At 42.5% G+C, this 13,503-nt stretch overlaps 1 protein-coding gene across 2 annotated transcripts in view; it reads right to left on the bottom strand.

The window, feature by feature from the left end:
• The window catches only part of ctdp1 (CTD (carboxy-terminal domain, RNA polymerase II, polypeptide A) phosphatase, subunit 1), a 285,110-nt gene that overhangs the window by 68,894 nt on the left and 202,713 nt on the right, over positions 1-13,503 (bottom strand). For both annotated transcript variants that reach the window (XM_078539924.1, XM_078539925.1), the window contains exon 12: positions 12,158-12,369. In XM_078539924.1, coding sequence (XP_078396050.1) covers positions 12,158-12,369 — 212 coding nt within the window. The remainder of the gene's footprint in view (positions 1-12,157; positions 12,370-13,503) is intronic.

Here is a 13,503-nt window from a genome sequence, read left to right as displayed (position 1 = left end):
AGGTTTACAGCACAGAAGGAGGCAATTCGGCCCATCGTGTGCATGCAGCGATGGGTAATGAGAGGGGATTCTCATTTATCCCATTGGGGTGATTGGCAATTACACTGCATTTATGCGTAAACTCCCAAAATATATGCAACAGAAACACCGCCTCATGGCCAACATCACACCCCACCTCACACACAGCTTTGGTGATAGGTCCGGTCCAGAAATAATAAATAACCCACGTTTCCAGGGAGAGCCATATTAAAAGGCAAATCAATGAGGCAAAGTAATTCATGATTGGCTGAAGTACCCACTATAAAATTAATGAGGCCGATTCACTGAAATATGCAACTCTCTAAATGCAAATCAAATCGAAAAACACTTCCAATTTACTGCCACTTAGAGTCGGGCAAATGTCACAAGCCAAAACAATCAAGCCGTTTTTCAAATCTAACAACAAGGAACAAGCATTGATCACCAAAGGAAACAAGCTGCTGAAATAATTTTTCTCTCATGTTTCTGGCTTTCATATTCTTTCTTCATTCAAATCAGCATGCAAGAGGAAGATAACTTGTAGCAAGAAAAAAGCAAATGGCAATTCTGGAAAGAAAACACCCCTTACCCATGAGGTTACTCACTAAAACTAGTCGCATTGTTATTTTGTGGGATCCTGCTGTGCTCAAATGGGTTGCCGTGTTTCCTCCCTACATTACAACAGTGGCTAGACTTCAAAGGACCTTCACTACTTGAAAGGGCGGTGGAAGCTGATTGAACAATAATTATCAAAGGGAATTGGACAAGTACTTACAGAATCATGAAATCAGAGTACAGGAGGAGGCCATTCAGCCTGTTGTGTGCTTGCCAGAAATAGAAATTCACCTAGTTCCACTCCTCCCGCTTTTTCCCCTTGGCAAATTTTCTCTCTTGAAACCATTATCCAATATTCTTTAAAAAGCTCCCATCAACCCTGCCTTCACCAGACTCTCAGGCAGTGCATTCCAGATCCTAACCACTTGCTGTGTAAAAAACAGTTCTTCCTTGTGTCACCATTGCTTCTTTTGCCAATCACCTTAAACCAGTGTCCTCTGGTTCTCAACCTTTCTGCCATCGGGGAACAGTATAGGATCACAAAATGATATAGCCCCTGTCATGACCTCGGGACATCCCAAAGCACTTCACAGACACTGAAGGAGCCCCTAAATGCAGTTACTGTTGCAATGTAGGAAGTGGACGAGGGATTACACTCAGACCAGCCTTTGAAAAGGAAAATTTTGCTGGGCTACGGGGAAAGGGCAGGGGTGTGGCTCTTAGAAAGAGTGATCCAATTAGTCCCACTCCCCTCCTCTTTTCCCATGGTCCTGAAATTTTCTTCCCTTCAGATATTTATCTACTTCTCTTCTGAATGTTACTACTGAATCTGCTTCCAATGCCCTTTCAGGTGGTGCAATTCCAGATCATCATAGCTCACTATGTAGTTAGCCTCCTTCCATCCTGTAAAACTCTATAAAATGTTTTGGGATGTCTTGAGGTTGTGAAAGGCAGGAAATAAATTCAAGTCTTTTGTTCTTTCCTTAGAGGAATGTAGTTGAATAAGGTTTAATATTTAAATAGTCCTGTCAATGTCAGCTGGCTCATCATTTTGCCTATTGACACGCCAAACACTAATTCATTCAACAGGAGGAATTGAATTTTGACTTATTTAAGAGATTGCTTTTAGGTAGGGATCCATAGGGCCACGACCACACACGTTTACTTAAAAAGGGAGCTAAGAAAGAGCTCAACAAAGGATGAGACTTGATTTGTAAAACTAGGAGGATCCCCATTACCTCCCAAATGGTGAATTGCAAAACCAACAGTTGAGCTCATTTAACAAATAAAACAGCCAGCTGGAAAAGCTCACATCTTTCATGTCGCATCTTTCCTTCCTTCTACTCTGTGGTTTACTCCATTGCCCACTGCACTGAGTGCACAGTGATGTCCATGACTGACATGAAGGAGTTGGAGGCTAGGACAAACAAGAAAGCTCCCATTGATTTCCCCTGACCTCAAGGTGCAGAGAACAAGAGCATTGATTCTTGGTTGTCCGCACGCACTCGCTGCGACCGGCAAAGTGCAACTCCAGAAAAGGAGTCGCAAGGCCATCTCTGAACACGTCAAGTTAAATGCACAAAGTTCAATGATGACGCTGAATGATTAAAATCATTGAACTCTGGCAGAACGCAGCCAAGACTCTGACACATAAGTGAGCCAAGGACGAGAGATACAAGGTGTCATACTTGCTATGGCTGCCATGGCGGAAAAGCTTCTGCTCACCATTTATGATGAGGGAGTTTGTAAGCGCTGCCTTGTCATCAAAGCTGCACAAATATGAAACCAGTATAACACACCAGACAGCATTTTCTTTCATATATATTTGTTCTTGAAACACTGACAATCTTGAGAAGGGCGCATTTAATGCCCAGATGTGCTGCCTTTTTGAACCGTGGCAGTCTTTGTGATGATGGTGCTCCTACAATGTTGTTCATTAGGGAAATTCAAGGATTTGGCCTAGCAAAAATGAAGGGACTGCGATACATGTTCAAGTCAGTATAGTACGAAATTGGGATGCAATAGCGTTCGCGCAATACCACTTTTACTTTCCTTCTCCATGGTATATGCCGCAAGGGGAGGTTGTAGCTCTGATGAGTTGCTGTAGTGTAGCCTGTAGATAATACATACTTGCAGCCAGAGTACATTAGTGAAGGAGAGGTGGATGTTTAACCCAACTTTGGGGTGCTGATCAAGTGAACTGCTCTGTCCTGGATGCTGTTGAATTATTGGCACTGTAGCGATCCAGGTTAGTGCTGAATATTCCGTCATGTCTGACTGGAGCCTGTAGAAAGGGTTAAGAGGCTTTGAGGGGCCAGGAAGGGAACCACTTGTCCCAGAGTACCAGCCTCGGCCCCAGTCTTGTAGCTAGAAATACAGTGGACAGCTAATGCTGTTCCAAAAAAATTAGCATAATTGTCGAGTTGTCCAACATATTACCCTGAACACATACCACAGGCTGTCAAATAAAAACGCTGCTAAAGAAGTGATGGAAGTGGTTCCAATTGAGGTGTAGATCAACAGCATCCATACTTCTGTGTTTCTAAGCAAAGTTTTGCTTCACTGTGTTACAATATGACATCAGACTCTGCTAGGTCCATTCAAAGGGTGTGCCAGGCCTTTGCCACTGTGGCTTAGTGGGTAGCATTTTTGCCTCTGTGTCAAAAACTTGTGGGTTCAAGTTCTACTCCTGAGACTTGAGCACAAAATCCAGGCTGACCCTCCAGTGGAGTATGTTAATTGTTTATCAATCATGTTTAATTGTATGCAGTTGGTGGGCATTAACTGGGGATTCCCTTGTGTTCCTCTAAATAGGAACACAGAGGTGTCAGCTGTGGCTCAGTTCATTGCACCCTCGCCTTTGAATCAGAAGGTTGTGGGTTCATGTCCCACTCCCGGAAACCAAGAACTGTGAATGTACTCGAAAGAGTTGCAATCTGTGACTGTTGGTAACTCGAAAGAATTTTTTTAAATAGGAACACAGAGATGTCAGCTGTGGCTCAGTTCATTGCACCCTCGCCTTTGAATCAGAGGGTTGTGGGTTCATGCCCCACTCCCGGAAAACCAAGAACTGTGATTGTACTCGAAAGAGTTGCAATCTGTGACTGTTGATAACTCGAAAGAATTTTTTTAAATAGGAACACAGAGGTGTCAGCTGTAGCTCAGTTCATAGCACCCTCGCCTTTGAATCAGAGGGTTGTGGGTTCATGTCCCACTCCCGGAAACCAAGAACTGTGACTGTACTCGAAAGAGTTGCAATCTGTGACTGTTGATAACTCGAAAGAGTTAAATAGGAACACACTGAAACTGTGGTCGTTGAGTTAGGAGGTACATGTTTGTAATGTGTATCTCTGTAAATAAAGTTTGTAAGATGTCTAAAGATTGGCTCCAGTTCTATCCTTCACCACCTGGGTTTCTGAAGTAGAACTCAGTACTGAGTGTACTGAATGGTGTATTAATGGTACTAAATAATGGTATTAAATATAAACTGAAAACAAGTTGGTACACAACAATTAATTTATGTCACAAACAAATAAATCAAAGCTACTGAACTCTGCAAGAAATCTTTAGCCAAGCCTTCTAAAATAAAAAGCCGAAATGTCCCAACAAATAAAATTCTAAATGTGGCTGTTTCAAAGTGACAAATCAGCCCTTCATTGCGCAACATGAAACAATTACATCAACAGATCTCCTCTTACACTTCCAACCCTTCCTAACAATTCCTTTATAGTCGCACTGTAGATATATATTCATATATCCATACATATATACCCATATCCTTACACAGGTACATACATATAATAGACTGTATATCATAAACAGCACTTAAGTTAATTTTCTCTTCACATGTCCAGTTTGGAAAACTAGAGGGCCTATAGTTTACTCCTCCCACAATTTTCTTCCCTTCTTTCCTCTGCTTGCTTATTCTTACAATGCAACGCAGTTCCTCAACTGTGCACATCATTTCTATTTTTAATCTATTTCTGAACCGATGCGGCACTCACTTACATGACAGCGGAATGTATTTCAGAGTAATACATTGTGTGTGAAGTGCTTTGGGACTTTCTGAGACTGATAGGGTAGTTTATTAATCAAGGATGAGAATTTACAAGTATTTCACTGGCTGGAAAGCTCTTTGGGACTTCCTGAGGTCGTGAAACGCATTCTATAAATACCAGTCCTCTCTCCTTCCGTGAAAGGCAATATCTTCCCTTTTAATTTATTGTTCTATACAAAAGATTTTGCTGAGTTGAGCTGTTTCTTTTCATTAATGCATATGGATTTTAAAGCAAAGCATGATAATCATGTATAAACAACTTGAGATCATAATCACTGCTCCCAATTTCTCAGGCAGCAGGTGCTGGTGAGAACATAAGAAATAGGAACAGGAGTCGGCCATTCGGCCCATCGAGGCTGCTCTGCCATTCCCTAAGATCATAGCTGATCTGATTATGGCCTTAACTCCACTTTACTGCCTGCCTGCCCTCACTAACCCTTGACTCTCTTGTAGATCAAAATGTTGTCTAACCCAGCCTTGAATGTCTTCAATGATCTAACCTTCACTGCTTTCTGGGATAGAGAAGTCCAAAGATTCATGACCCTCAGAGAAGAAATTCCTCCTTATCTCCATTTTAAACATCCTTTTTTGAAACTGTGGCTCCTAGTTCTAGATTCCCCCAGGAGAGGAAACAGCCACTCAGCACCTACCCTGTGAAGCTCCCTCAGTATCTTATATATGTTTCAAGGAGATCACCTCTCATTCTTCTAAACTCCAATGGGTAGAGGCCCAACCTGCTCAACCTTTCCTTATATACAACCCCTCCATCCTACGATCGCTCTTCCTTGGAGGGTCCTTTACTGTGAGATCATTCATTAATCCTATCCCATTGCACATTACCAGGTCAAAAATAGCCTGTTCCCTGCTTGGTTTCACAACATATTGCTTTACAAAACTGTCTAGAATGCACTCAATGAACTCATCTTCAAGCCTACCTTTGTAAATTTGATTTGTTCAGTCTATATGAAGATTAAAATTGCCCAATCAAATTATTGCAGTATCAATGACTCTTCTGTTGTCATTTACACCTCCTCTGGACTCATCTTTTATTCCTTTACTTATCCCTTTACCACCCCCTTTGCCTCGCACTATCACCCCTTTTGTCATTGAATCTCCCTATCTTCCAACCTCACAGACCTTCCCTTTAGTTCTTTGCTCATAACTCCTCCACCACCTTTCCCTGCCTCTGCACTTGCTCAAAAACTGTTAAATCTCTAATTTCTTCCAGTTCTGATAAAAGGCCATTGCCCTGAAACATGAACCCTGTTCATTCCTCTCTCCACAGATGCTGCCTGAGTGCTTGCCTGCATTTATTTCAAATTTCCAGCATCTTCAGTATTTTGTGCTTATTCACCATCATATTAGATGCAACCAATCGCTAAATGGATAACAATGCTTCACTCATTTGTCATCTTTTGCTGTACCTCGCTCAAACTGTGACACGTAAGTGATGTTCACAAAATAATTATCTTTGACCCACAGCTTCTAAACCTGGTACATGCAGCGATACAATTTTTTGAACCGCACCATAGCAAAGCAAGTAGTTATTCTATTCACATTCCCAGGAGTTCTACAGAGGTGTGAATTAGTGCCTAGCCCATGTACCAATCTGTCAGAATACATATTACAGATAGAGGCAAAAAATGGACATAATGCTCTGTTATCACAAACTGCGTCAATGATTTATTTTTATAAAAAGAAGTTTCTGCAAGACTGGTATCGCAACAGGATACAAGGAAAGCCACAGAAAATATGAAAAGCCAGTAATTTTTCAGAACAGTATATTATTGCAGCGCTTCTACTTATGATGATGCATACGGCTCCAACAGAGAATTGCCTCTACATACAAAACTTGTACCTGACACAAAACCCCAAAATGATGGTCTTGACAGGATTAAATTGCATTTCTTTTATTCGTACTGCATCAGGAAGGTGTAGTATAACCAGAACATTAAATAATGCTTTGAACATCTGAATCACTTCTGTTTCTAAGTCTGGTAGCTCTGCAGCTAAATTGACTTAGCGCATTTTCTTAACCTGTATATTTACACCTCCCAACTGAGCTCCAACTTATCAACATTTTGTTTTAAGTTAGTTAAAGTTAAAGCCTAAATAAATTATATTTGCACCTATCTCTCAGAAACAGCTACTTTGATGATTTGGTTTTTTTTTTACATAACAAAGTTGCTAACATTCACACAAAATAAAGCTAATGCATTCTGCATCAGAGTGTAACAATTAAATGTTGGCAACATAATTAGTTTAAATAGTAAAAACAAAATTGAGAAGCACAAACTAAGCACTTCATCCAAATATTAAACGCGGATGGCCACGAGATTGCTTCACCTGCTCATAAATATGTTTTGAATGTAGAAAGTGAAGTATATGACACCACTAAATAGTAGTTACAATCAGAGAAGTTTTAGAATGAGCGAGAGCGATGGACATAAAATGGTTGTTCTTAACAGTGTTGAGAAACATTTCAGTGGATGAGCACATTGTGATTACATATAACTCCATGGTAATTACCAACAACAAGAATCAGAGGCAATAGCTATCTATTAGCCTTGTCTAGGAATAGTTTAAGATTATAACCAATTTGAGAGGATTCATCATAATTGAAAATAAGCATTTGCAGTACGTCGCACGCCATTTCGAAAATAATCAAATGACAATTTTTCCCCGTTAAATATTTTTCTTCCTTTACCAAAGACTTAGCACATAAAATGCATACTCCATTTCTCTTGCAACACAAAACATGGGGAGACACCAAATACTTTACCAATCAGTGTTCAAATAGTTTCTGTACTTCTGCAATGTTTTGTACGTAACCTGCATCGTTTCATGTTTAAAAAGGAACATACATAAATATCGATCCATTGGCACTGTCAAACATTCTTTGGCCAAAGTAGATTAATCAGTTCTTAATCGCAGTGATTCTGGACATCACTACGAGACTACAAGAGGTTAGTAATGCATTCTATGTGAAACACCTTGGATATTTCTGGGAAGTAGCGTTTAAATTTAAGTACTTTCTTAACTATTACTAATAATGGATTTTTTTTTGTTCATTGCAAATGCTGTGCATCGTACAGGCACAGATGTTGCTGTTTGTGAAAGTGAGACTGAGGTGCAATTGAGCTATAATGATGTAAGTTTACAACCTGGTCTTACACAGATTCCTTTCAGCAGCTTTGAACAGCTTATTAACTGCAACGGTCCTCAAGTATCACTGCTGGCTTCACATTTTCAAAAAGGACATCAGCAAATCCATATAGAAGTCAGCATCAAGAGTTATGTAATTAAATACTCGCCCCCCCACTACTATGTGAGCACCGGGTATCCTCCCCTCCAACAGCTGTTCATCAGCCACCAACTTCTTGTACCGTACATCTTCAACACTGGCAAGGTAACTTTTCAGAAGATACAATCGACCTTGCCTCAGCTTAATGGCTGTATTTATGCCAGAACCACAGTAAAGTTAAAAGCAAAAAACTGCGGATGCTGGAAATCGAAAACAAAAACAAGAAACACCTGGAAAAACTCAGCAGGTCTGGCAGCATCTGTGGAAGGGAGCACAGTTAACGTTTCGAGTCCGCATGACTGTTGAGAGTCATGCGGACTCGAATCGTTAACTGTGCTCCTCCCTTCCACAGATACTGCCAGACCTGCTGAGTTTTTCCAGGTATTTTTGTTTTTGTCCACAGTAAAGTTAGTCTGTTTACAGACAACAGTTGCCACCACCAGGTCCTTTCCCCTTTGTTGATGCATGGTTTTACAGGGCTCAATTCATCCTCGCACTGTGCTTGATGGACCTCGATTTACCCCCAAACGCAGCTCCATTTAGTTTGCTGCCATTCTTGGGCTGCAATATCTGAAAATATGCTTTTGTCGGGCGCCTTCAGAAGCAGCATTACCTTCACTGGCAATACAAACACAGCTGGGCATACTTATTATAGAAAAAAATTAGATCTTTAATGAGCGTTCCAAAAAAGTGTTAAATTGTTTTAATTTAACAGGCCACAGGTTTAATGACAGAAATATGCGGGCAACTGAATATTCTTACAATATGCAATCTTAAAAGTAAATATTGTTTTCCAAGAAAGTCAAAGCTACGAAAGATCGCTCCTGGATGCTCATAAGTCTGTTTCCATGGTTTTCTACTACCTCCTAGCAACAGCTAAGTACGGGCCTGGAACTCAGAGCTCCCATCCAGTGTTTCTAATAAAATTTCATCTTTCGCTGTTTAAGAAAAATACGAGATAGTGATTCAACTCCTTTCCTGCTGTTGGCGCAAAACATTGAGATACTTAAATATTGAATACATGCTTATTGTGTCGTCAACCGCATGACAAGAGCACTGCTGTTACGCCTTTTTTAATTCTATCATGGGATGAGGGTGTCGCTGGCAAGGCCAGCATTTGTTGTCCATCCCTTTTTGCCCTTGAATTGAGTGACTTGCTAGGCTATTTCAGAGGGTGGTTAAGAGTCAACCACACTCCTGGAGTCACATGTAGGCCAGACCAGTAAAGGTTGGCAGGTTTCCTTTCTTAAAGGAAATTGTTGAACCTGATGGGTTTTGACGACAATCGATGATAGCTTTATGGACTTAGATTTATTAATTGAATTTAAATTCCACCAGCTGCCGTGGTGGGATTTGAACGCATGTCTCCAGAGCATTAGCCTGGGCCTCTGGATTACCAGTCCAGCAACATTATCACTATGCCACCACCTCCCCTAATTTTCACCTCATTCACCTCCATCCTTGAATCACAGAATGTTTCAGCACAGAAGGAGGCCATTCAGCCCATTGTGCTGTGTCTTTGAGATATCTGATCAGTTCCGCTCCCTGTTCTTTTCCCACAACTTTCTAAATGCTTTCATTTCAAGTACTTATCTAATTTCCTTTTGAAGGTTACTACTCAATCGGATTCCACCGCCCTTTCAGGCAGCGCATTCCAGATCATATTAACATGCAGTGTTGAAAAAAAAATCAAGTCTCCTTTGGCTGTTCTACAAATTATCTTAAGTCGGTGTCTTCTGGTTATTGGCCACTCTGACAATGGAAACAGTTTCCCCTCATTTATCAAAACTCCTTATAACTCTAAGCACCTTACATTAAATCTCCCTCTAAACCTTCTCTGCTCTAAGGAGAGCAATCCCAGCTTCTCTAGTCTCTCCACATAACTGAAGCCCCTCAATGGTACCATACTTGAGGATATTAGAGTCATAGAGGTCTACAGCACAGAAAAAGGCCCTTCGGCCCATCGGGTCTGCGCCGGTCAAACAAGTACCTAACTATTCTGATCCCATTTTCCAGCACTAGGCCCATAGCCTTGTATGCCATGGCTTCGCAAGTGCACATCCAAATACTTCTTAAATGTTATGAGAGTTTCTGCCTATACCACCCTTTCAAGCAGTGAGTTCCAGATTCCCACCACCCTCTGGGTGAAAAAATTATTCCTCAAATCCCCTCTAAACCTCCTGCCCCTTACCGTAAATCTACGTCCTTTGGTTATTGATCCCTCTACCAAGGGGTAAAGTTCCTTCCTGTCTACCCTATCTATGCCCCTCATAATTTTATACACCTCAATCATATCGCCCCCTCAATCTCCTCTGCTCCAGGGAAAATAACTCAAGTCTATCCAATCTCTCCTCATAACTTAAACTCTCCAGCCCAGGCAACATCCTGGTAAATCTCCTCTGCAATCTCTCTAGTGCAATCACATCCTTCCTATAATGCGGATTCCAGAACTCCATGCAATATTATGGCTGTGCCTAACCAGCGTTTTATACAGTTCCAGCATAACCTCCCTGCTCTTGTATACTACGCCTCGGCTAATAAAGGCAAGTATCCCATATGCCTTCTTAACCACCTTATTTACCTGTCCCACTACCTTAAGGGGCTGGTGGACATGTACACCAAGGTCTCTCTGTTCCTTGGCACTTCCCAGGGTCCTACCATTCAGTGTGTATTCTCGCGCCTTGGGGATATGCTGGGCCATGAGGTTACAGATTGTGTTTGAGTACAATTCTGCTGCTGCTGATGGCCCACAGCGCCTCATGTTTGTCCAGTCTTGAGTTGCTAGATCTGTTTGAAATATAGCCCATTTAGCATGGCGGTAGCGCCACACATCATGATGGAGGGGTATCCTCAATGTGAACACGGAACTTCGTCTCCACAAAGACTGTGTGCTGGTCATTACTACCGATACTGTCAAGGGCAGACTGTTGAGGATGTGTACGTTTTTCCCTCTTGTTGGTTACCTCACCACATGCCGCAGACCCAATCTAGCAGCTATGTCCTTTAGGACTTGGTCAGCTCAGTCTGTGATGCTCAGGTGCTTCTGAGACACTCTTGGTGATAGACAGTGAAGTCCCCACCCAGAGTACATTCTGCGTCCTTGCCCCCTCAGTGCTTCCTCCAAGTGATATTCAACATAGAGGAGCACTGATTCATCAGCTGAGGGGGGGAACTGTACGTGGTAATCAGCAGGAGGTTTCCTTGACCATGTTTCACCTGGGTGCCAAGAGGCTTCATGGGGTCCAGAGATGATGTTGAGGACTCCCAGGGCAACTCCCTCCCGACTGCATACAACTGTGCCGCCACCTCTGGTTGGTCTGTCCTGCCGGTGGGACAGGACATACCCAGGGATGGTGATGGTGGTGGCTCGGACATGATCTGAAAGGTATGATTCCGTGGGTATAACTATGTCAGGGTGTTGCTTGACTAGTCTGTGAAACAGCTCTCCCAATATTGGCACTATCCCCCATATGTTAGCAAGGAGGACTTTGCAAGGTCGACAGGACTAGGTTTGCCATTGTTGTTTCTGGTGCCTAGCTCGATGCTGGGTGGTCTGTCTGGTTTCATTCCATTTTATTGACTTGTTTTTAGCAGTTTGATACAACTGAGTGGCTTGCTAGGCCATTTCTGCTAGGCAGTTAAGAGTCAACCACACTGCTGTGGGTCTGGAGTCACATGTAGGCCAGACCAGGAAAGGACGGCAGGAGTCCCCTCCCTAAAGAGCATTAGTGAACCAGATGGGTTTTTATGACAATCGACAACGGTTTCATGGTCACCATCAGACATTCAATTCCAGATGTTTATTGAATTCGAACCCGGGTCCCCAGAGCATTACCCTAGGTCTCTGGAGTACTAGTCCAGCGACAATACCATTACGCCATTGCATCTCCTGCTCTCTCCCTTCTTCACCCAAGTTATGTGGTTTTTAGCAGCTATAATTATACGGTTCAGGATTTTAAACAACACTTCAGGGCGTAACTTTGCATAAACTTTGCGTAACTAAGGAGTTCCACTGGCTGCTAAACAACCGAGAAACAAAACCTCTTTTGAAGCCTTAGCGTTCAGCTGGTGAGGATCACCAGTCTTCAAAGTCATTGTGAAGTTAAACTTCCAGCAAATGGCGAAACGCCTGATTTGATGGAAGCTTCTAGGTCATAATTAATCTGGTGCTGGAAACAGTAAAGATCTCCTTCCAGAAGTTAAAAGAACAGAACAACGCCTACCTGGGAACTCTGCCCGTTAAGCTTTCTTCACTCGAGGATGATTTAGGTCTTGTTTCTATTTCGGGCTTCAGATTTTCAGTCACTCCACTTTGCATGGTCTGCTGATCTTGTTGCTGTGTTTCCTCCTGGGGCTGTTCATGCTGCTCTTCCATCCTTTCTTCCCTTTCGCTCTCACTTTCATTGTCACTGTCTTCGCCCAAGATGTCGTCCACCTGCCAAACGGGGTTGCACCGTTAAATAAAGTCAATACCAATTACACAGGGCACAGGGAAACAGGCCATTTGCCTCCAAATGGTCCATGCTGGTGTTTATGCTTCACATGATCCTCCTTCCACTTTCCCCCTTCTAACCCAATCAACTTATCCTCCTATTCCCTTTTCCCTCATGTGTGTATCTGGCTTCCACTTAAATCCATCTCTGCTATTCACCTCAGCCACTCCATCAAATTCCACATTCTAACCCATCCTGCTGGTGTTAAGAGGAACTTGCTTGAGCCAGTGATATCAAGGAAGCTCACGCATTTTGGACGACGAACAGGAGGGGAGTGTCTGGGAAAAGAGGTAAAGCAAGACAAAACACCTGGAAAACATGCACAAGGAAGACACAAGATGGCACGGACGGATAATATCAGAATGTGGACTGGCCTTTCTACGGGACAGGCAGTGAGGGCCGCGGATATCATTGGAGTGGCAAATCCTTGGAACGAGGACAGATGAAAGAAGAACCACTCGCTCTCAGGATGAAAAGCGTTTCTGTTGAATTTCCCGTTGGATTTTTAGTGACTATGTTACATTTATGGCCTCTAGTCTTTGCCTCTCCCACAGCGGACACATCTTCTCTACGTCTTCTCTATCAAATGCGTTCAAGACCTCTTTCAGAACACCTCTTAGCCTTCACTTTCCTCAAGAAGAGAGTCCCAGCCGGTTCAGTCTTTCCTGATAGCTGTACCCTCTCAACCTTGACTTGAAGTCGTTGTGCATGCACGCGGTGCCAAGCAACAGCGCTTCCTTGCTCTGTTTGAAATGCGCACCCACTCTTCCATTTAAAGAGTCAAGGATCCCGGTCTCAAGCACCTCAACCTACTTATGGCAAAAGCCTTAGACAATTGCAAACAAATGAACAGCTGGCCTTATCAATAATCTTGCATTAACTGAATACTATCACTGAAGCATCCATCACCCACAAACCTTTTTTTAAAAAAAACTTATGCCGTCAAATAATATTTGTTCCAGTACGTATCACCTTAGGCAGAGCCTCGGCAGTTGAGGGGGCAGTAGACGGACACACATATCTGTTCAAACTATTAATCCTGGACAGAATGCATTTTTCCCCCCACAGACTCCCAA

Source organism: Cetorhinus maximus, chromosome 4, assembly GCF_964194155.1.
Source record: "Cetorhinus maximus chromosome 4, sCetMax3.hap1.1, whole genome shotgun sequence".
Taxonomy (NCBI): Eukaryota; Metazoa; Chordata; class Chondrichthyes; order Lamniformes; family Cetorhinidae; genus Cetorhinus; species Cetorhinus maximus.
Note: the sequence above shows the minus strand (reverse complement) of the source record. Positions and strands in the feature narration are given on the sequence as shown.